Source organism: Panthera onca, chromosome B2 (genome assembly GCF_046562875.1).
Source record: "Panthera onca isolate mPanOnc1 chromosome B2, mPanOnc1 haplotype 2, whole genome shotgun sequence".
Lineage (NCBI taxonomy): Eukaryota > Metazoa > Chordata > Mammalia > Carnivora > Felidae > Panthera > Panthera onca.
In genome coordinates this window covers 4,741,115-4,765,277 of record NC_138343.1, presented here as the reverse complement: position 1 = coordinate 4,765,277, position 24,163 = coordinate 4,741,115, and the positions used below count along the sequence as shown (strand labels likewise).

Genomic DNA, 24,163 nt, shown 5'->3' with positions numbered 1-24,163 from the left:
GGATGTTTCTTAAATGGTTAATTTTGCCCTACTGGCCACTTCCTTTCCCCTTTTGTCACTTCGGAATACGTGCCAACTCTCTCCCCCCTCTCCTTTTTTCTCTGAAAAAAATGAAATGAATATATAAAGACTTATTGGTGCTGAAAAAAAACCAACGTGCAGACAGAAGAATGTGGTGATGTTTACTGTCTGCTTTTCCTCTGCGGACTATTGTATAGAGGACATCCGTAATTGATTTGTCCTGAGGCTCTATTATGTGGAGAAATGGAAAAATGTCTCATCTTGGCAAGAAAGATAGTCATGGCAGGAGGAACTCAGATTTACAACACGTAGAGTCGGGGAGGCACTTCATACCCTTCCTGATTCTGCGGTCTCTCTGTGTACGCATGCTGAGCTACCGTGAAACAATGTTGCCAACCATAGGTTACATAGAGGAATAAAATCATATTTGTCTCCAAGAAGCTCACCATACGGAAGAAAGAAACATAATTTCATTATTGTATAGTATGAAGCAATGTTTTCAGATGTATATAGATCCTGGGGAAATCTCAAAGGTGAGAAAAGAACTACATGTTCTTGAGAAAAAAGTTTGGTTGGACAGTCCTTAGAAACAGTTGTGTTTAGTGACAAGGGCCCGTGAGTGGATTTAGATTTGTCAATAAATGTTAAAGTTTGATCATTGTACAAAATTACTCAGTTGGGAGCTATGGTTTTATAGAAAAGATACATGAGTGAATAATGTGTTATATCCTTATTTCTTTCTGTTGAAGTCAGAAGAGATGTTTGATGTTGGGGTCAGGAAAAAACCAAAAACTAGAAAGTGGCGCCACCTGGTGGTTACTACCCAAACTGCTTGAATTGACCTTCTGCAATTTCAAATACAGTGATGTCATCTTGACTAACTCGGAAGTCTTCTTATTAATGCTTTATATAAAATTTGCAAACTGATATATATTCTCAGAAAATCAGAAACATAGGGAAAACATTTAAAATTGTGGCCAAAGAAAACCCAGTAGTACCCAGAATAATCTACCACCAAAAAAGAGAGTTTGTATAGGATATTCGTTGTATGATATCAGCTTTCCATGATGTAACAAATAAGACTTTCTTACTCTGTCATTTCTTCATTTTTTAAAAGCACAGATTCATCCACACAGAACTTTTCAACATCAGTTGATCACACTGCTCTCCCCCAGTATTTCCGTCGACAAATACTATTTATTTGTTGAAAATTTATCCTATAGAACTTTCCACATTCTGATTTGGGCTGATTACTTCTTCAGGTGGTTGATTAACTTGTTTTTCTATTTCTAACATTTCCTATAAACTAATAGGAAGATCTAGATTAGATAAAATCTTGATTAGATTCCAGTTCAATGTTTTCAGTAGGACTGCTCACAAGTGATGCTGTCTGCTTCCTCTCTGTCAAATCCTGAGGTACACATGTCACTTGTACCATTCGTAGTGATGTTAAGACTGATGGATGAGCTCACGTGATGTCATTTGGATCCCTCCATTATAAAGGTCCCCAACAATTTCTCATTGAGAGTTTGGACATCTACTAATGATCATTGTCTCTACCCATGATTTCATGAGGACTACAGAATGATGGTCTCATCAGCTTCTTCACAGCAAAGGAAACAATCAGCAAAACTAAAAGGCAATCGACGGAATGGGAGAAGATACTTGCAAACAACGTATCAGATAAAGGGTTAGTATCCAAAATCTATAAAGAACTTATCAAACTCAACACCCGATAAACAAATAATCCAGTGAAGAAACGGGCAAAAGACATGAATAGACACTTCTCCAAAGAAGACATCCAGATGGCCAACTGACACATGAAAAAATGCCCAACATCACTCATCATGAGGGAAATACAAATCAAAAACACAATGAGATACCACCTGACACCTGTCAGAATGGCAAACATTAACAACTCAGGCAACAACAGATATTGGCGAGGATGCGGAGAAAGAGGATCTCTTTTGCATTGTTGGTGGGAATGCAAGCTGGTGCAGCCACTCTGGAAAGCAGTATGGAGGTTCCTCAAAAAACTAAAAATAGAACTACCCTATGACCCAGCAATTGCACTACTAGGTATTTATGCAAGGGATACAGGTATGCTGTTTCGAAGGGGCACATGCACCCCAATGTTTATGGCAGCACTATCAATAGCCAAAGTATGGAAAGAGCCCAAATGTCCATTGATGGGTGAATGGATAAAGAGGATGTGGTATATATATAAACAATGGAGTATTACTCGGCAATCAAAAAGAATGAAATCTTGCCATTTGCAACTATGTGGATGGAACTGAAGAGTATTATGCTAAGCGAAATTAGTCAGAGAAAGACAAACCTATGACTTCACTCATATAAGGTCTTTAAGACACAGACCAGATGAACATAAGGGAAGAGAAGCAAAAATAACATAAAAACAGGGAGGGGGACAAAACATGAGAGACTCTTAAATATGGAGAACAAACAGAGGGTTACTGGAGGGAGTGGGGGGGGGGATGGGCTAAACGGGTAAGGGGCATTAAGGAATCTACTCCTGAAATCATCGTTGCACTATATGCTAACTAATGTGGATGTAAATTAAAAAAATTAAAAAAAAAGAATGATGATTTTATCAGTTTTTCTTTTCCTTTCACATTTATAGCTACGATTCCCACATCATCTTTTTAGTTAGTCTGAAATACAGTTTGCGCAGGGAAGAAAGGACAGATGTGTGATTTCTTTAAAGTATATTTTGAAGATCATAAGGTGACAATGATATTTTCTGTGTTTCATTGTGAATTCAGACTGTTATATACTTGATGTATTTCAACCATGAGTGGGCATTTTTCTTTTGGTGCTCAAATTATCCCACCTTTGACCACTGTGCAGATTTCTAACACAAATACTCTAACAGGTGGTACAGTTGTCGAGAAAACAGGCAAACTCTTACACTGTTAGTGTAAATTTATTACTTTCAAGGAGGGCAATTTAACAACATGCGCCAGGAGGCTCAAAAATGTTTATACCCTTGTATCACACTTAAATAAATCTTTTCTATGAAAATAATCAGAGATGTGGACAAAAATTATACAAAGGTATTAATTCTAGTGAACGATTAGAAAGAGATGTCAATAGGCTTTGTTACATTTGTGTGATGAAATACTACATATACCATATTAAAAATCCAATTTTTGAAAAATTTTTACTATCAGGGGTACGTTTTTTTATGATATAATAATAACTGAAAGACTACCAAAATCTTATACATAATATGACCCCAGTTATTATATATAAATATGTATATAAACTAAAGACTAGGAAGACATACTTCAAAATGTTAACAATAGTTGTACCTAGATGATGGTATAATAGAATATTTTTATGTATCCTTTGTACTTCATTTTATAAGTAACCTCCAATGATATGTATCACATTAGATCTTATTAAAAAGCAGCTCGTATTGAAATTTGTTGTGAGTCAAATGGATTTGTTATGCTCTGAATGACAAACCAATGTAAATGTCTCCTTTTGTACTAGTGCAAATTGTGCAAGAAGGAAAACATTTTTTTCCCCTTAACCAAAAGATGGTTGTGACTTGGTTAAAGAATGAAAACAGAACTGAGCTGTAGTTTACACGAAACACAGGACAGGCGTGGTGAGGTCTGTTATATTTCCCCTCCTAGGATCTGATCATTGCAATTAATTACACTTCTCCGAGAGTCAATTTCCCTGTGCTCTCCAATGAGCCAATCTGATATTTCAGCTTGATTCTTACTGTGAATGAGGAGCACCAATGCAGATTAACATAGATGTGTCTGCCGTTTGTAATGGATTCCACAGGCCATCTCCTCCCACCAATTTCTTTTTTGATAGTGACAATTTCTGATTTTTGACATCCTAATGTCTAGTTGTCACTTTCAAAAGTCTGACAATCTCTGGTCCAAACCACTTATTAAGTCCTTAATTTCTGCTTTCCCTTCTTATTACCAGTGTAATAAGTATTCAACATAAAAAAAATAGATAACCCCGATGAGCTGAAAGAATATACAATTCACAAATAATTCTGTCAAAACACTTCTAATATGTTGGCATAAATTCTATTTCCTGGATCTATATGACTTAGCTTATCAGCTCTTTGGGGAAAAGATTCCGATCTAGTTTATGGTCTCCTTTGCACATAGGACGCACACTTCCTGGGTATTTACTGATGCTGGAAATGAGCTCAGGTAGAGGAAGAAGAGAGCGAAAAGGAAAGCCCTTCTGGACAGGGCAACAACAGGGAAAAGGCACAGAGGGAGGAGTGAGCTCTGGGTGTTTGAGGCAGGGGGAGACCAGTCCTGCCTGGTAAGAGGGATCATGTGGGGGCAATTACGGGAGGAAAGTGGTAGCAAATGTGGGAAGACTATGGCTGAGGATTTTGTTTGTAATACGAGTTGGTAAGGGACCATATTGAAATCTATTCTATTATATGAAAGTCCTTTATTCCTTAATTCCTTGAATCAAAGAATTGGTTTATAATGAAGGTTTGTGGCAAGGGGACCTGTGTAGAAATGGACCCATAATTTGATGAAATTAGATACATTTCTCTTGGGGGGGGGGTATAATTTACACAGGGTACAATTACCCCTTACAGCGTACTGTTCTATGAGTTCTGACAAATGCAGACAATAGTGTGACCCCCATGACAATCAAGATATAGAAGACTTCCATCCAAAAAAAAGATCCCCTCAGGCCTCTTGGTAGTCAACCTCTCTATCCAACCCTTGGTGGCCAATGATTTGTCTTCTATCCTTACAGTTTTGTCTTTCCCAGAACTCCATGTAAATTGAATCACACAGTATGTAGCCCTTTGAGGCTGGCTTCTTTCACTTAGAATAATGCATCTGAGCATAATCCAAATGCATGTATCCATTCCATTCTTTTTTATTGCCATATATATGCCATGGTTTGTTTAATCATCTACAAACCACAGATACACCATGGTGTGTTCAATCACCTACAACTGAAAGGCAATACGTTTCTTTTTAATATAACACACATAACTAATATTATACCTTCAACCTGCCAAAATGAGATTTCTAAGTTTCAGAGATTTATTTGCTAATTGTCAAAAACAGTTGGGGACAGGAAAAAGAGAAAATCCAAGTAGAGCATAAATTAATTTTAAAAATATGGATGTCACTACCCAGCAGACTCACTTTTCAGAGCAGCTGGAGAAAGAATGGCTGAAGGTCTCCAGGCCTGTGTCCTGGAGTAGCCTCACTGACGACTGAGCAGAGAGGAAGGAGGGCCCTTGCCTGTACCCCCCAGAGCATTCTCTAGAGCCACCTCCCCTGCGGGAGGACCCCGTAGGGTTAAAAGGGCATTGGGATGAGCAACAGCTGATGTTTCTAGATCTTGCCAACGTCTTGTCTTCAGTTCTTCTCTATGCTCATTATAATCCATGGATATCCTTCCTACCACAATATCCTTTGATGGCACGAAAAGTGGTTTTCTATGTTTCTAGCTACTTATTTGAAAAATGAAGTTGCTGTTATTTCTGCCTCACAACATTCTTGGAGGCCAGGTTGGTGACTCTGGGTTAAATCTCCCAGTTAGGTGAGTAGTTAGGCATGATAAAATGGGAAAGACAGAGAAGACGGGGAGGAGGGTGGGTGTAGGGAGGACAGAGGTGACGAGTAGAGATGTCTGCCTATTCATCTAACTCTAAGGGGAAGCCCTCTCTGCCTCATGCCCATTCCCACCTGCAGGTCCCAGTGTTCACGTGGCTGGTGGGAGCTCAAATAATCTGATTTAAGGTGTAGGCAGAGATGGAAAAAGGTTATTTAAAAGCTTCTACTTATTACTCTAGGGTCCTTCTAGACAAAGAAATTCAAGTAAGTGCCTGGTATTTTTTTTGAATTTTCTGCTACTTGGAAATAATACCTTGGATTTATACAGGGAGTATCTACTGAACAACAGTGCTCTGGGAGGCCAGAGCTGGGGAAACGCTGGGTATCATGACAACGAGACTTGTTAAGGGTTAGAAATGTAAAAGCAGCATGGCATTTAAAAACGACAGGAACAAACTTCTGAGGAATGGTAGAGTAGGAAGATCCTAAGTTTATCTTGTCCCATGGATACAACTGGATGATACCCACATTAGTGTAAATAATTGAGAAGCAACCCAAAGACTGGCAGAACAGACTCTCGATAGCTAAATGTAGAGAAGAGACCACATTGAAGAGGGTAGGAAGGGTGGAGATTGGTTGAGAGCTAAACGTACTGTCCACGAGAGGGAGGGATGCTGTGACCATCGAGAGGGGAGAGAAATAGACCCTCACACCAGGCACTCCAGGCACAGGGAACCTGCACAGGGAAAAGGAGTTCCCATAACTTTTGGCTGTGAAAAACAGAGAGACCAAATTTGGGGTGTTCTTACCATCAGTAGGGCTTAATACCTGGAACTTCAAAAATCAGCAAGCTGGGCTCTGGGAGAGGCAGGAATGCAAAAGGAAACTGAGTCCCTGCCATTAAAAGGACAGCTTGACAAACAAACCACTGAGATACAGCATAGAGGCAGCGATTTGAAAAATGCTTGGGTTATTTGAGAGGGAGATTTATTTACTAATCTCAGAATATGTGCTAAAGGGGCAGGGATCTTTTTTTTTTAAGTAATATTTTCTTATTGTTTATTTATTATTGAGAGAGAGACACAGAGAGAGAGACAGAGAGAGAGCGAGCATGAGTGGGGGAGAGGCAGAGAGAGAGGGAGACACAGAATCCGAAGCAGGCTCCAGGCTCTGAGCTGTCAGCACAGAGTCTGATGCGGGACTCAAACCCACAAACTGCGAGATCATGACCTGACCGATGTCGGGCACCAAACTGACTGAACCACCCAGACACCCCTAAAGGACATGGATCTTTGGGAGACCTCTCCAAGAACAAAAAAGACAGTGGGTACCATTTTTTTTCCCCTGCTCCCTGAGAAACAAGGGCCCCTTAGGGAACCAGCACAGCAGGAACATTCTCTGTCTGGCTTTCCAATAGCATGCCTTTCCTTGCTTCTGTGAATTCACCCACTGCAGCCTCTAAAGTGGTTCCAGGTCCCTTCACAGATTAGACATGCAAAACTTTGCTAGAACCATGTCTCCTCCCCCACTTCTCCTGAAGACCTTCCCTCTCTAATATGTCCTTGGCTGGAGCCCATCCAAAGCAATACCACAAGCCTATAGTGTGCAAGCATCCCCAATAGGGGGCCAGCACCACTCCAACGTGACTCTAGCCCCACGAAGAGGGGAAGATAAGCACGTACATCAGTTTGACTGTGGTCCCAGTAGGGGGCTGAGGCAGACATCTGTTCTGCCTGCTGACCCTGCCCACCAGTGAAAGATTCTCAGGGGAAAACAAAGGGAAAGCAGCCTGCAGTTCAGTGTTACTACATCTCTGCCAACTGTCTGCTCTGATTTAGCTCAAGGCCAAGGCAGCCTCAGACCGACCTGCTAATAACACAGGGACCAAACCTTGTTCACAGAAGGCAAAGAGAGCTATCGCAGACAACTGGACTGAGGGAAAATGTGGCTCAGTCACAACAGTTGGGTGCACCCAACACACACAGGAGACACTGCTGAAGCGCCAGGTTCTGGAGAACAGGGGATTGTGTACCATAGGTACACAGGACCTATTCTTCACAAGGCCACTGCCTTCAAGGAGACATAGCTGACTTTCCTAACACATAGGAACAGACACAGAGAGCTAGTCAAAATGAGGAGACAGAGGAATATGTTCCATATGAAAGAACAGGGCAAAATCACAGGAAGAGAGCTAAACGAAATGGAGAAATATGCCCAATAGAGAATGGAAAGCAGCAGTCATAAAAATACTCAATGTACTTGAGAAAAGAGTGGAGGACCTCAGTGAGACCATCGATAAAGAGATAGAAAACATGAAAAAGAACCAATCAGGGATTAAAAAACTCAATAACTGACGACAAAAACACACTAATCTGGGGGAAGGAAACAGAAACCCAGATCCAGGAGGCACAGGGAGCCCCAAACAAAATCAGCCCAAGAAGATCCACATCAAGACACATAGAAATTAAAATGGCAAAAAGTAGTGACAGAGAATTTAAAAAGCAGCAAGAGAAAAGGAAACCATTACCTACAAGGAAAAGCCCACAAAGCCATCTGCTGATTTTTCACCAATAACTCTGCAGACCAGAGGACATAGTGTAATATATTTAAGGGGCTGAAAGGAAAAAAATCTGCATCCAAGAAAACTCTATCCAGCAAGGTTATCATTCAGAATAGGAGAGATAAAGAGTTTCTCAGATGAACAGAAGTTAAAGGAATTCATCGCCACTAAGCCAGCCTTAAAAGAAATGTTAAAGGGGACTCTTTGAGTGGAAAGGAAAGGCCATAAGTGGGAGTAAAAACAGTAGGAAACACAAAGGCAGTAAAATTAAGTATGTCTTTAAAAATCATTCAAATAATACACAACATAAAAGGATGTAAATTATGACACCATATCCCTAAAACGTGGGGGAGAGGAGTAAAGAATGGGTTCAAACTTAAGCAACCATCAACTTAATGCAGACTGATAGATGCGTCAGATGTTAAATACAAACCTAATGGTAACCAAAAATTAAAAGCCAGTAACAGATATGCAAAAAATAAAGACAAAAGGGAATCCAGGTATATCACTGAAGAAACCCATCACCCACGAGAGAAGCAAGAAACACGGAACTAAAAAAACAACCCAAAACAAGTAACAAAATGGTAATAAGTATATACCTATCAATAATTAGTTTGAAAATGGACTGAACACTCCAATCAAAGATATAGCGTGACTTAATGGATAAAAAAAAAAGCATAAGACCCATATATATGCTGCCTACAAGAGACTTATTTCAGACCTAAAGACACTTGCAGATATGAAAGCAAAGGGATGGAAAAGATTTCATCATGCAATCGGAAGTGGAAAGAAAACTGGGTAGGAATACTTAGATGGGACAAAATGGGCTCTAAAACGATGACCGTAACAAGAAACCAAGAAGGGCACTATATATTAATAAAGGGGACAATCCATCAAGAAGAAATAACGATTGTAAATATTAATGCACCCCACACGAAAGCCCCAAATACATAAAGCAACTAATAACAAACATAAAGGAAATAATTGATACTGATACAATAACAGTAGGAGACTGTAACACCCCACTTATGTCAATGTAACTTCTCTGACATCGAATGTAGCAGCATTTTACTAGATATGTGTCCTGAGACCGGAGAAGACAAAAGTGTCAAAATAAAAAAGCTTCTGCACAGCAAAGAAAACAATCAACAACAACAACAACAACAAAGACAACCCATGGAGTGAGAGAAGATATTTGCAAGGGACATATCTGATAAAGGGTTAGTACCCAAAATATAAAAAGAACTTATACAGCTCGACACCAGAAAAGCAAATAATCCAGTTAAAAAGTGGGCAGAAGGCATGAACAAACATTCTCCAAAGAAGACACAGGGATGGCCAACAGACACATGGAAAGATGCTCAACATCGCTCATCATCAGGGAAATGCAAATCAAAACCACAATGAGATACCACCTCACACCTGTCACAAGGGCTAAAATAAAAAAAAAACACACACACACACACAAGAAAGAGCAAGTGTTGGCGAGGATGTGGAGAAAAAGGAGCCCTCACGCACTGTTGGTGGGAATGCAAACTAGTACAGTCACTGTGGTAAACAGTATGGAGGTTCCACCACAAATAAAAATAGAATTACCGTATTATCCAGTAATGGTGCTACTCAGTATTTACCCAAAGAATAGGAAAACAATAGCTCAAAAGGATATGTGCACCCCTATGTTTCTTGCAGCATTATTTATAATGGCCAAATTAGGGAAGCAGCCCAAGTGTCCATCAACAGATAAATGGATCAAGAAGTGATATATACAAGAGATATTAGCCATAAAACAAAGAATGAAATCTTGCCATTTGCAACAACATGGAGGGATCTACAGAGCATAATGCTAAGTGAGACAAGTCAGAGAAAGACAAATACCATGTGATCCCATTCGTATGTGGAGTTTAGGAAAGAAAACAAATGAACAAAGGAAAAAAAAAAACAAAGAGAGACACACCAAAAAAAAAAAAAAAAAAAAAAAAAACCAGGCTCTTAACTATAGAGAACACACTGATGGCTACCAGAAGGGAGGTGGGTGGGGGATGGGGGAAATAGGTGATGGGGATTAAGTACACTGATCATGATGAGCACCGAACAATGTATGGGCTTGTCGAATCACTATAGTGCACACCGGAAACTAATGTAGCCCTGTATGTTCACTATACTGGATTTACAATTTTTTTAAATGACAGGAACAGGTGAGGAAGTTCCTTCTGTCCCTCCACCCCTCCCCCAACCCCCCAGCAATGGTTGTGCCTTAAAACAAAGGAAACGTAAACAGTTTTTGTTTTAATTTAAACTGAATTTCTGAGGATAGCACCTTAAAAAAAAAAAAAAACTCTTTTGAGAATATAATTGATCAAAATAAAAATGGGATGCTGGAATGGAGAAGACCATACAAATGAACTAAAGATAATGTGCTCAAGGCTTTAAAAAAAAAACCCTATTTCCTGTGATGTGATGAATATGAATGTTCCAACGTGGCTTTGGAAACACTGTGGACTTTGGGGAGCAATCATTCTCCTCACTGAGTTCCTCTAGTGAGTTGCTGTTCAGGGAGAGTCGGAAGCTGACTGTTCCTAGAGGGGAAGACTCTGGAAACTAATATAATACAAGGGCTTGAGTGGAAGAAAGGAATGTGTCGTAAGCTTCTTTATGACCCTGAGGGATGTTTTGTTTATGCTTTATTTAACCCTTGGTACCTCAAAGCAAATTGTAAGTACATTCGTGAACAGAAGAAAACTGAAAAAAAAAAATTGCGTGAGATTAAAAGCTCCAGAGATTGTTGGATTTTGAATCACAGGCGAGTCATTTTTGAAAGCATGGTGTTCAGAAAGACAGTTTTATACATGAATGCTATTTACAGGTAAAACGAAAGGCGAAAAGCCTCTAGATGCTACCCAGGAGGGTGTGGGATTAATCAGGGCTTTCGTGTGCAGAAGGGGGGAAATTGCCTCCATTTGTTGTGTTTGGCTGATAGTGTGGGTTTTATTAGGTGTTTATATTAGTGTGCATTTTGCCACACGCATAAAGGAGAGCCGAGTTTTATTACGTGAGGCCTCGCAAATTCAGATTTATGCTCAACATTACGTAGGCTGAAGAGCATCTTTGTCTAACAGAGGAAACATGAGAGACCGAAGGGCGGAAGGAACAGACCAGTCTTCTAAAAACACTTTGGGAGGTCAGCTCGTGAACAGTGGGGACACGAACCGTCATTAAGTCCTTGTTCTTCCTCAAAAGTAAAGAGCCTGAGAATTTCTACAAGTCAGTCCTCGTTAGCCTGTTTTGAGTTACCGTCTATTTTCTTTCTGTTTTCTGTACATTTTTACAAGTGAACAAAAAACGGGTGCCTGGGTGGCTCCGTCGGTGGAGGGTCCGACTTCGGCTCAGGTCATGATCTCTCGGTTGGTGAGTTCGAGCCCCACGTCGGGCTCTGTGCTGAAACCTCGGAGCCCGGAGCCTGTTTCAGATTCTGTGTCTCCCTCTCTCTCTCTCTGCCCCTCCCCCACTCACTATCAAAAAAATGTGTCTATCAAAAAAAGGAATAAACGTTAAAAAAAATTTTTTTTAAAGGGGACAAAATGAATGTATACTGGCAAAAGAAACCGGTGGTATGACTTTAGAACATGAATTCCCCTGCGATGTCTTTGAACCGGTGACCTTCGCTGTATAGCGGAGGTCACAGTGGTCTTCAATGCAGGACTATGACAATTTTAAAGAGAGCAAATGGGGGGACATCGGGAGGTATATTAAACAAGAGGAAGCCCTTTAAGAGCTTTTTGATAAGTTATATGTATTTTTATAATAAACTGTGTTTACCATAAAGAATAAAACTGTAAAGGTACGCCCTAATGCGCGTTGTATGGTTGTGCAAGCTGACGAAACATTTTCACACGCACCGTCGTCCCGAGCGATCGGGACCCCAGCGAGGGGGGGATGCCGCCCGCCCGCTTGGCAGGTGAGCCCGCAGAGGCTGAAGCGCACAGTGTCACCAGGGGAGCGGCCGGCTGCCGCCGGGGGAAGGGTTGGAGCTCCTCGGGGAAGCCCGAAGCCTCCCCAAGGTCAGAAGGGAAAGTGTGGGGGGCGACCTTGATGGGAGGGGTGGCTTACCGGGTGCTGGCGCTGCACGAGCCCTGCGGGGCACAGAACCGGAGGTGTGCACAGCCCAGGGAGGGGGTCACCGGTTTGGGGACGGCCTCTTACACACGGTGACCCACGAGCGGCTGGAGTTGGGAGGCCCCGGTGGGTCTGGAGGGAGGCATCCTCTGGCGAGCCCCAGGGGAGTCTGCGACTCTGTGCTGGGGAGGAAAGGGGCCCCCGGGGTGGGCCACCGCATCCTGGGGCCATGGGAGTTGCCCTCACCCGCCCTATTCCTCCCTTCCGCTCAGCCTCTGCACAGATGTGGGGAAACACAGTGTCAGAAGCCACCAGCAGGATGGGAACCGACTGAACAAGTAGGGAGAGGCGACTTTCAGGGGTCAACAGATAGCCAAGCAGGACTGGCACCCTGGAGGAGGCAGCCCTGGTCGCGGAGGGTGAACGGAGCCGGCCTGACTTCTCCCGGTTCTGGAGGGGGGGCGCAGGGGTCCCGGGTGGTCCGGTTGCGGTCTCAGTGGTCCCGACCACCCTTGTCTGGCATAGAAAAGAAACGGGGACTCAGGGTAGACGTTCCATCACGATGTGAACATTCTGTTAGTGTTTTCCTTGCATCTCTCAGATTCCCGAGCCTCTGGCACAGCTCTGGAGACGCGGTTCGCAGGGGATACCGCACGTCCCTTCCTCTGCGGTCAGACAGTGGGGTTCCGGAGTCGGCCTCTGGGGGACACCCGCAGCTGCGTGCATTTCATCTGGGCCCAGACCTTGAGACGTGGGGAGACACGGTAAGGTGAATTTCCGGAACAGGCAGAAACGGGGCCGGACTGAGCGTCAGTGAAAGAGTGACTCACGCAGCAGCTGGCTTGGTGCCCGGCGCGGGTCCCTTCCGGAGGAGGGAGCGGTGTCCCCTTGTGTTCCCTTCTCTCTGAGCCTTCGTCCCCACGCGAGCGAAAGGGCGTAATACAGATCTTTCTAGCTGACAGGGTAGCTGGGAGTCCGCAGCGGGAGGATGCAGGGGGAAGCACCTGGACCCACAGAAGTGTGAGATTTGAGTCATTGCCATGAGGTTGACACACTGGGACCCGTCCCCTGGGCCACACCAGCGTCAGGAGGCTGCGGAGAGCAGTGGGTTTGGTCTGGTGTGGGAGGAGGCGAGGCGAGGCGCTGAGAGCTGGGCTGTGTCCCAGGCCGAGGGGGCAAATGCCGGAGGCACTGGGGTGACCCGAGGTGCAGAGCACTGGAAGGGAGCACTGAGAAAAGCCGGTGCCCAAGAGCCCCAGGGCGGGAAAGGATGGCTGGACACCGACAGGCTACGTGCTCTGAGCGGCTTCTCGCAGATGACCCGAGGGGAGACCTGGAAACGAGTCCCACGGCCGTGGTGGGGACGTCATGGGCCCCCACATCACAGATGACACAGAAATGCCGCTGAAGGCGAAGAGAATCTGTAGTCTCACCTGAGGACTGGGTTTCTCATCTTACAAAACCAAGCAGCTTTGTTTTAACTGTGAGGTTAAATTCAACTTTGATCCAATGTGATTTAACTTCTATTTAGAAGGAAATCGAGTTGTTGTCCTTTGGGGGAATTATAACTATGTCTGGGCTAGTCTTTTAAAAGCTGAATTAGGGGCGCCTGGGTGGCTCAGTCTGTTAACTGTCCAACTACAGCTCAGGTCATGATCTTACGGTTCGTGGGTTCGAGCCCCGCATCGGGCTCTGTGCTGACAGCTCGGAGCCTAGAGCCTGCTTCTGATTCTGTGTCTCCCTCTCTCTCTGTCCCTCCCGTGCTCATGCTTGTGCTCATGCTCCATCTCTCTCTTTCAAAAATAAACAAACATTAAAAAAAAATAAAAGCTGGATGAAAAGCTGAAAGCTAACCTACATGATTTCCTTGAGAACTCAAGACATTCCTTCACTCTTTTCCTTCTGGGCACAGGATTTATTTGCTCTTGATGCAAAACACAACATTGTAACTCAAATTAGGGAGAAAAAATGGAGAGGGGTAACAGGGCAGCCAGAAAGCTCCTGGACCCCAGTAGGACTCCTGGGGTCCCCGTAACTGTCTCTTACTCTCCGGGGCCAGGACAGCCATGCCCCGGCCTCTGCTCTCCAATGTCGGTCTGATTCTGGGTCTCACCCTGGGCAAAGCGATGTACAGCTTCTACAGCCACATACAGTGTCATAGAAAAAAGAATGTAGCGTTGACAACTTGTGTGACACATTCCGAACTGTAATCAGTTCCTACTGATTGAATATAGTACCCGAGAAGGTCCCACTGATGTTCCCAGAGTGTAGATGAGGCGTCGTGGGACTCCAGAGGGGTTCATTGTCCCTTTTCGCTTAGAGCTTCCCCTGAGAGGGGAACAGGTATATGAAGACCATTGAGATCTTGGGCGTTGTCCACACTGATGTCTACCCATGTAGACCATGTAGCCCTTGGGGACTGTCTACCTATGTGTTTTAAAGTTTATTTATTCATTCTTAGAGAGAGACTGTATGTGTGTGCAGGGAGGGGCAGAGAGAGAGGAGAGAGAGAATCCCAAGAAAGCTCCATGCTGTGCTGTTAGCACAAAGCCGGATGCCGGGCTCACACCCGTGAACCACGAGATCATGACCTGAGCTGAAATCAAGAGTCGGACACTTAACCGACGGAGCCACCCAGGCACCCGTGCCCATGCTTTTTGCCTAGAGACCTTGTCACCTGCAAATGATCCTACCCTATACAAATACGCCCAATAATGGGATACTACTCTGTAACGAAGGACAAACATTCAGGCGACAACATGGGGGAACCTCAAACCTGTTAAGCTAAGTGAAAGAAGCCAGACTCAAACGACTACAGACTGGAGGTGTCCATTTATAAACTATTCTGGAAAAGGTAAAACCATAAGGCAGGAAGCAGATCGCCGGCTGACAAGGTCTAGGGAGGGGCTCGACAACAAAGGAGCAGGAGGGAAGGTTGGGGGGTGGAACGTCTAGATCTTGCTTGTTGAGGTGGCTGTACAGCCCCAGATGTTGTCAACACCGATGGGACTATATACCAAGAAGTAAAAGTACGCTCTATAAAAAGACACTCTGCAAATTATGCCTCAATGGATTTGACCAAAAGGAAATGTTTTTAAAGAACCATTGACCAAGAATGGGTGACACAGATGTTGAAGTGAAGAGTCAGTCATGAAAAAAATAAGATGTACTGATGGATTTATAGGGGAATGGATGGACGGCTCGATAGGAGATAAAGCGAGTCCAGCGAAACTCAGTGGCAGAATCCAGGGGCTAGTTGTATAGATGCTCCCACTACAATTCTTTCAACTTTTCTGTATGTGAAAATTGTTGCCAATGAAATCTTGGAACGCATTTAAAGAACACATCTAACACATATCCTTCACGATTGGTACCATTTAGAGGGGGCTTGCAAGCCCACAAAATCCCTTCCATGCCATGGCCTCTGATGGGCTCAAAAGAGCATGTTTTCTAATCCTTTGAAGCCATGCTGATAGAAGTAAAGCTTCCCCTTGTCCAGAGGGGGAGTCTCTCGAGGTTCTTTGCAGGCTCCTCTACATGTGTTTACTTGTTTTCCTTTCACACAACGTTAGCAAGTGAATCCTCTAGGCTTTGTGTCACTTGCTCGGAAATTGAAGGATTGGATTAATTTGACTCTATGGATAACGAGTCCTCGGGGAAAGAAACTTTGGGCGGCAGAAATTCAGAGTCAGCAAATATCCCAGACCCTGTTTTTTCTGGATCTTGCCCGGCTATGCAGTGCACGGGCTCCAGCCCTAGATGCCTCTCTCCATTTTGTGACGGGGACAAGTGTCAAATCACCCACTCACAAGCACGAGAACACCTCTGGTGCCTTGGAAACCGGGCGTCATGGGACCAGCCCGCAAGGGGACAGGGAATGGTCTTGTTTCCCAGTCGGCATTCATTTTGGCGGGGGGGTGCAAAGATTCACTCTTCCGGGAGCATGTGGGGACTAGTTCCAGCCTACATTACCATGTGGGGACAGTGGGGGCAGTGTGGCAAAGCTACAGAGTCCCAGACTCCAGGCGAGGTGAATAGTTAAGTGCACGCTCCAGTCCACATCCAATACAATCCCTTTTTACAATTATGGTCTTTGTGTGTGTGCGTGTGTGTGTATTTGAGTGAATCAGATTAGATATACTCAAACTGCCCGAACCCTGCAAACCTTCGTGTGCATTTATTTGGCCGTATGAACCCCGTCTAAAGAAATTCAAGGCTGCTGATGGACACAGAAATTTATGCAAGTTAGGTGGCTACATGAGACGAGCAAGTTGCAGAACAGATCCGAGAAAACAATATGTTTAGTATGTTTTAGTCCAAGAAATGAGAACACTATGCTGTATGGTCGTGGGCTGGGGGGGGGGGGGGGGGGCGGGTTCTAGATGACTTCCTCCCCTCTCCCTTATGTGTTTGTATATTGCTTGATTCTTGCACCACAGAGACGTGATGGTTTTGTATCAGCTCAAAACGGAATGAAGATGTTTGTTTTCTAGCGTTACTGCCCAAGCTCGTGGTCTTCACAGCCTTGACACCTGGTGTGTGTGTACATGCACACACACACACACGCACACACCTTCATATGGACTTAAACAATTTCCGATCTTGCTGTTTCTGAGGAAAACCCGGCACGCACAAAGTGGGTGATGTTTGGCTCACATATTTCAAGATGGTTTTCATCTCCTGGAACCCTCCTCCCCCTGCCCCCACCCCCAACTTAATACACTAGCTTCACGTTACCCAGAAAATGTGCTCTTTTGCTAATTTTCTGCTTTTAAGCAGAGACCAAGTTGTTATTCTAGTGAGTAACTTTTGGGCTCTTTTTATCTGTCTACAAACAACCAATCTGGGAATAAAAGGCTTTGGGATCTGTCACCAAGCCCTGAGTTCTCTAATCCCTCTGCAGTTTTCTGCCTTTCTTTCTTTCTTTTCTTTCTTTCAAATTTGTGTTCATTGTAGTAGTGTTTCTTCTTCTTCTCCTTCCCTTTTCCCTCCACACCCTCTCTTTTGTCCGCCCTTGGCTGAACACAGCTAAAATATCTGTCCAGATCAATGTACATACAAAGAGAGCACTTTTTCAACCAACAGAACCCCCTTGAATTATTCAAAGTATCTCCCTTTCTCGGGTTTCCCGTCCTTTTTTTCCTTGACAGTAGGAGCTGGAATGGGGCATTTGGCAATGGCACTCCCAGACTCAGTCATTAAGGCAGAAGAAGGGTGAGCCTTCTAGAGAAGCAATTACTCTTCTGGACCATGAGAAAATAGGTAACGCCACGTTTGAAGGTATATAAAGGACTCTTACATCAGTGGGAATGCGAGGGTCCCTAAACAAGATACAGCTGAATCCTCTGGAACTGGCAGGACTGTGGGGTAAACAAGATGTGGGACTGGGGGGAGACTCGGACCTGGGGGGGGCAGTGGGGGGCAGCCTGCCTGTTGTCTGAGCTGAGGCTGTTAATGGACAATTTTAGCAGGTGGATAAAATGGAGCCTAGAAGAATGTGTAACTTAGGGATTGCAGGGAATGTTCTAAAAGGCATCTTTCTTCGGTTTTTATACTTGGGGCGCCCCCTCATTTACCGGCTCCCAAATCTTTTAGCTTACGGCTTTACAGCAAACAGACACCACCACAGGGATTCTCGGGTGGGGAGATGGACCAGAGAGGCCCGGCCCGCAGCGGTAGCAGTGCCGGAAGGAACAGACACTCAGGGCGATTCCGATGGCATCAGGGCAGCACCCTGGCGGGTACGAGGCAGCAACGTGGCTTCTGCTCCTCTGGGATGTTTGAGTGTCTGTGCGCTGAGAAGCCAGCTCGGGGCTTCCCCAGGCCAGACTCCCAGGGGAGGGGGCGCAGGGAAACGTGAGAGTGTCCAGGCCCAGCCCGGCCAGCAAGCAGGGAGCCAGTGCCGAAAGCCGATAGTAAGCGGGCCTGCTCTGTAAGCTGACGCTGGCTCTCGGGCAGGCAGGGGCCATCTGCGCAGTGGTGGCCCCGTGGGGACAGAGGCCACCGGGAAAGGCGCCCGCCCCGCGCACCTTCCGTAGGCCTCTCTGGCTCCCCGGGACCTGCCCGGGGCCTCGGCCCTCGGCCCGAGCTCCATTGGAGCCACCTGTTATTTAGAAGAGACTCCAAGAGCTTTCTAGGGACCAGAGTGCTCCCGAAAGCCACGCGGGGTGAGGAGGAGCCGCAAGGTGTTCTTACCTCCTTGTGCGGAACTGCACGTCCAGGACAGCCACGGACGGGAGAGCCCTCCTTCGAAATCTCGCCCGCGCTCCCAGACACGGTCCAGAAGTCTCCCCGCTGCCCGCAGGCCCCCAGCCGCCCCGTCACAAAGAAGAACGCCACCCACTGAGCCAGGAGAACGGGCAGAGGAGCAGACCTGACAGCCGAGTCACGTTACCCCTGGGAAGGAAGTCGCCAGTGGTATCTCTGAGCAACATCCCTAATCTCAACCGTGTATCAGCTTTGTCACTGCTGTCTTCCCAGGGACCCAGGGAGCTGTCACTGGGGTCCGCGAGGGTGCCATTCTGCGGCCTTGTCCATCAAAGTTCCACCAGACGGGGAGGCAAAACCTCTGGAGGACACGAACAAGACGTCCTCGGGCTGTGTCATCTGGATGTTTTTACTGGTACGGAGAACGGCCTGGGGATCCACCGTTGGGGAAAACGCCGGGTTTTCCAGAAGAAAGGAGTTGTCGCACCCCCAGAGGCCAGAGTGGGTTTTCCTGGGCGCGGCTGGACCCTCCCGCCTGCGGTGGTGCCCAGGGCTGGACGTGTGGGCGGGTGACGCCAAGGCTCAGGAAGAAGGGCCACCTTCCCCAATGCGACATTTACCCCCCCAACTTCCCAAAAGCACTGGTGGCCCCGCTGCACTGTCCCACACATCACTATCACCACTTGTGTCCTCTCAGATGCCAGCAGCCACCACGGCCATGTACCAGGCACGGTGCAAGGAGGGGACACAAGTCATGTCTTTTAACCTCCCCAATAGCACCGTGAGGCTGGTGTCATCGTAACAGCCATGTTACGGTCAAGGAGGTGGGCACCAGGGAGGTACAGGGACCCCCCCACAGGCCAGTAGCTAAGAAGTCTCCCTGCTGTCAGAGCGTTACCCTTGCCAGGGGTCCCGTCCCTCAGTGTCCCCTAACTGTGGCAGAGTAAAGGAAAGGCAGGCTCATGGCCAGCCCAGACGCTGCTCTCCTCGTTCAGAAAGTCCAGGTGTCCATTGAGCTATTGGTCACACCCCCCTTTACCTGGGGGTCTCAGGTAGGCAGCCTGGTAGGGTTTCTGGGGTGTCAGAAGAGCCCCTCTTCAGCCTGCCCACCATCGTGGATTTGGGCCTTTCTCTGGTGGCCCCTCGTAAAATGCAAATATCCCAGGGGCACCTGGGCGGCTCAGTCGGGTGGGTTTCTGACTTTGGCTCAGGTCACGATCCCGCGGTTCATGGGTTCGAGCCCGGAGTCAGGCTCTGTGCTGACAGCTCAGAGCCTGGAGCCTGCTTCGGATTCTGTGTCTCCCTCTCTCTGCCCCTCCCCAGCTCGTGCTCTGTCTCAAAAATGAATAAACATTAAAAAAAATTTTTTTAGGGGCATCTGGGTGGCTCAGTCGGTTGAGCGTCCGACTTCGGCTCAGGTCACGATCTCACGGTTTGTGGGTTCGAGCCCCACATCAGGCTCTGTGCTGACAGCTCAGAGCCCGGAGTCTGCTTCGGGTTCTGTGTCTCCCTCTCTCTCTCTCTCTGCTCCTCCCCTGCTCACACTCGGTCTCTCTCTCAAAAATAAAATAAAGATTAAAAAAAAAATCTAAAAAAATTTTTAATCCAAACATCTCTACGAAGGGTAACATGTTGTAACTCTCATACCTTGGTACCATTATGTGGCACGCCACCCTACTACAGACCGTAAACATCTCATTACAGACACCGGGAGTGAAAAGCAGCAGCCAGGGGTAGTAAGGGAAGGTGGCCTTCGGGAGTCATTGCTTTAATAAGAATACAATTTTGCTTGAACTCAAGCCTTTACTGAGTATTCTAGGTGCCGGGCATTTTGCGGAGTTATAGGCCTGTCGTAATGTCTGCAATTTACTTTAAAATACTTTGGCAGGAAGTAGATAAAGCGAATATGGCAACATGGTAACGATTGTTAAGTTTAGGTGATGGGTGTACGGGATTCGTGATATTATTTTCTCTACTTCTCTGTATCATTGAAAATTTTCATAAGAAGAAGAAAAACAAAGCTTTCCAGTAGCTCAGAATCCATCTTCTACCCCAAGGATGACAGGTTCTGTGGTAAGCATAATTCTAAGATGGCCCCTGACTCCTGACCCTGGCACACATGCTCTGTGTGATTCCCTGATCTCCAGTGTGGGAAAGACCTGGAATATGATGAGATTTTACTTCCATGACTAGGTTATATGGGCAAAGAAGGATTTTACAGATGTAATTAAGATCCCTGATCCCTGATTTTGAACTAATCAAAAGGAGATTGTCCTGGGTGGGCCTGGCCTAATCGGGAGAACTCTTTGCAGGAGAGATTACACGCAGTACCAGATACTGTCTAGTTGACCTTAAGAAAACAGAACTGCCATGGTGGAGAGAGGGCCCTGTGGGTAGCCTTTTCTTGCTGAGGGCCTCAGTCCTACCACAAGGAACTAAATTCTGCCAACAACCGTTGAGTTTGGAAGGAGACTCTGAGCCTCAGAGGGTTCAGCAGTTATGGCTGACACACCGACCACAGCATTGGCTGACCCTGAGTAGACCCAGCTGATTCATGCCTAGTCTCCTGACCGATGGAAACCGTGAGGTAATAAATGGGTATTGTTTGAAGACAATAAGCTTGTGGTAACTAGCTACAAAGCAACAGAATACAAATACAGGTTTTTGCTGTTGAGGCAGGTCTAATTGATGCGAAATAGTACTGGGTTGGAAAGGATTCCAAGACTGGGCCTGGCTTCCCTGGGTGAGGAGGATGGTGGTTGATTAGCAATGCCTGCATGGGCACGGGGGTGCAGAGTTGATTAGCAATGCCTGCATGGGCACGGGGGGGGGGGGTGGTTACCAATGCCTGCATGGGCACAGGGGGTGCAGAGTTGATTAGCAACGCCTGCATGGGCACGGGGGTGCAGAGTTGATTAGCAATGCCTGCATGGGCACGGAAGTGCACAGTGGTGGCATGTGTATCTCCTATTGCCATTCAAGGTCCCTTTGTGAATTTGGGGGAAAAGGTTGTTAACTTATTTTTTTCTCAGTAACAGAATCACCCCGAGGGTTACTCTTGGGTGTCTGAGTCAGAGGGGATGCTGACCTGTAAGAAAAGCCTCAGAGAAAGGGGACAGAAAAAGTTATCAAAGACCGAGTTTAGCAACTGCAAAACAATGTCTAGGGCCAGGCTTGTAGGCTGGTGTTTGCAGTGAGAAACTTCTCCATTGTTCTCGCTTCAGCGTCCTCACTCTTTTCCCCTTTCCATGGCCTCTACTCCTCGGCCTTCAAACATGCACAGGTGTTCCATGAGTTGGCAAAGTCCACCCCAGGCAAAGTCACTTGATCCGCTGCTGATTCTGAGTCACACTGACTCTCTAACACGGCGGGCCTCTTGACCACTCTGCAGGAATGTCAGAAACCCACCCCCACCTTCCTCAGACGCTTATGCCAAAGAGGTCGGGACCAGCCTGCTTAATGTCAAACCTGGATTAAGCATTTGTTAACACCTCATTGTTTCATATTAAAACCACGCAGAAACCTTCTCCCAAAGTCCAGGCGTTAGTCCCATAATTCAAGTACGATCGCTGTCATGAAACCGGTCCTCCTCCCAAGTTCTTGCCGGTGGAGGGCAGGCTGCCCCACCCCCACCCCATCGCTATGCAACAGCACAGATCATACTCGACCCTTTCTCAGCGACACGCCCCACACCGGAGGTCTTGTCCGAAATCAGCGGGACCACAGCTCTTTCCCCCACGGACACAGAATGAAGGCTCGCCAAAGCCAGAGTCTGAACTTGAGAGGTTCAGGTGAAAGACGCAGAGAAGTAAGAAAGTTGCTAACGGCTGTTCCTTTATATTCAAGGTTCTGCTGCGTGCAATTCCTTGCACGTGGGTGCTATTTGAAACCCAAGCAGCCCAGCTGGGCCCCCCACGCTAACACATCGTCACCGTTTGCTATTTATCCTCCCAAACCCCTCATTCCTCTTAATTCAACCGTCCTCACCAGGGGCTCCTAACACGTGAGAAAGTCTCGCCAACATCTAATGAGGCTGAAACAGCACCGTGTGATGGGCCTTTAGCGAGAGTAACACCCAGCCCTTAAACCAGGGCCCGGGGGTCCACAGTGGTCACACTCTGTGTCACGGCCTACTGTCCTCTGGTGAGTATTTAAAGAGTTCACGGCTCGTGTTTAGATTTGAGGGCTTGGACTGAGAAAGTAGTGTGTTTTTGTTTTCTGGAAAAGTCAGGAAACCTGGCCACGTGGGCCTCCGTTCGTTCCTCATGAAAACAACGTGACGACAATATGGTGCCCTCTTATGGGGGCACACGTGTTCCCCATTTACCACAGTCTCTACCGTTCCCTGTTGCCTCTTCAGGCTGAGGCCGGAAGTCACTGAAGCTCGTCATCATGGCTTTACTGTTGTTTTTCTCATGACAAACACGAGCGCTGTGGAAACGGCCCTTGACCCACTCACGTACCTCAGCAGCCTAGCCCCTCGATTTGAACTTGCTGACACGTGGGGTTAAATGACCCTCCCCGGCAACAGACACACACCAGTATAGTACTTATTGGGGGGTGATGGTCCCGGCATATATTAGGAACGCTCTTTCTTTCTCAGATTACTTCAACACTGAACTCTCCCTTTTGGTTAGCGTTTCTGTCAACTCAAGGGGAACCTCAGTGAGAGTCTGAAAATTTAGGAAACACACGACTGGTCCTTTAACGGAAATGTGACTCACCCGAGTCTCACCCGCTCTAGCTACCTGCCCGTTTGAGCGGACATCTGGCGCCTGGCCCCCCCTGTAGAAAACGAAAGTTCCGATTCACACAACCCCTTGACTGGTGTCAATACTCATTTGTAGTTTCCATCTAGATGCAGAAATAAAGAGAGAGGCCCTCTCTCACCTGCTACTTGAAACAAGGCATATTTTGTTACCTCTAATTAGGAGGCAGCTACAGGAAGGAAGGGGGAAGGAGGGGAGGGGGACGACTAAGGTCTCGGCGAGAGGGTGCCCTGGACGAGGAGGGGGCAGGGAGGGGTGCGGAGGGGAGGCCAGCACAGAGGAGGGGCGCAGGCCACACCCTTGGGACACTCACGGTTGAGCTGCCTTCTCCGGATCCTGTCCCTCCATGGCCTGCTTCTGACCCAGTGTAATCGTGAAGGTAGCACCATGGTCCCGGCCTGAGCCTTCTACAACCTTCTCATGGCAGGGAGCAAAAGGGCGCCGGGGGATACGGAAGCCAAGTCCACTTGTATCAAAGAAAAAAAAAAAAGCACCCCAAACACAAACCGTCTTCTCTTTTTTGTATCTGAGGCTTCCGTTGACTTCTTTATCTTCTAACTTGCTTTTTCCTTTCCTTCCCTTCGCTCCCCGCTGGCCCGAAGGCGGCTGCCGGGCCGCGGGGCCGAGCCTCTCCCGGCCTCCTGTGCCATGTTTTATGCATGAAGATGATGGGGCGGTAATTTATTCTAGAGGAGCTCCTGTGTCCGCCCCGCGTCACAGCAGCCGGGCGCTGGCTGGGGGAGGGCAGGTGGCGGGTCCGCGGGAAGGACGGGCTCCCGCTCTGCAGGCAGGATTGCGGAGCTGGGGGGGGGGGCCGGGGCCCTCACACCTTGGGGCACTGATTTATTTACTGTTGGGTCTCTGGCACCAGGCACAGGGCGGATGAACAGCACATAGTTGGT

General features: G+C 46.6%; 1 protein-coding gene across 2 annotated transcripts in view; it reads right to left on the bottom strand.

Annotated features, from left to right (window-relative positions):
• The window catches only part of RIPOR2 (RHO family interacting cell polarization regulator 2), a 229,617-nt gene extending 205,709 nt beyond the window's left edge, over positions 1–23,908 (bottom strand). The window contains exon 1 of one of the 2 annotated variants that reach the window (XM_078446583.2): positions 23,575–23,908. In XM_078446583.2, the coding sequence (XP_078302709.1) occupies positions 23,575–23,650 (76 nt within the window). In that variant the 5' untranslated portion in view covers positions 23,651–23,908. The remainder of the gene's footprint in view (positions 1–23,574) is intronic. The other variant, XM_078446582.2, reaches the window with a different exon arrangement.
• Positions 23,909–24,163: the final 255 nt, after the last annotated feature.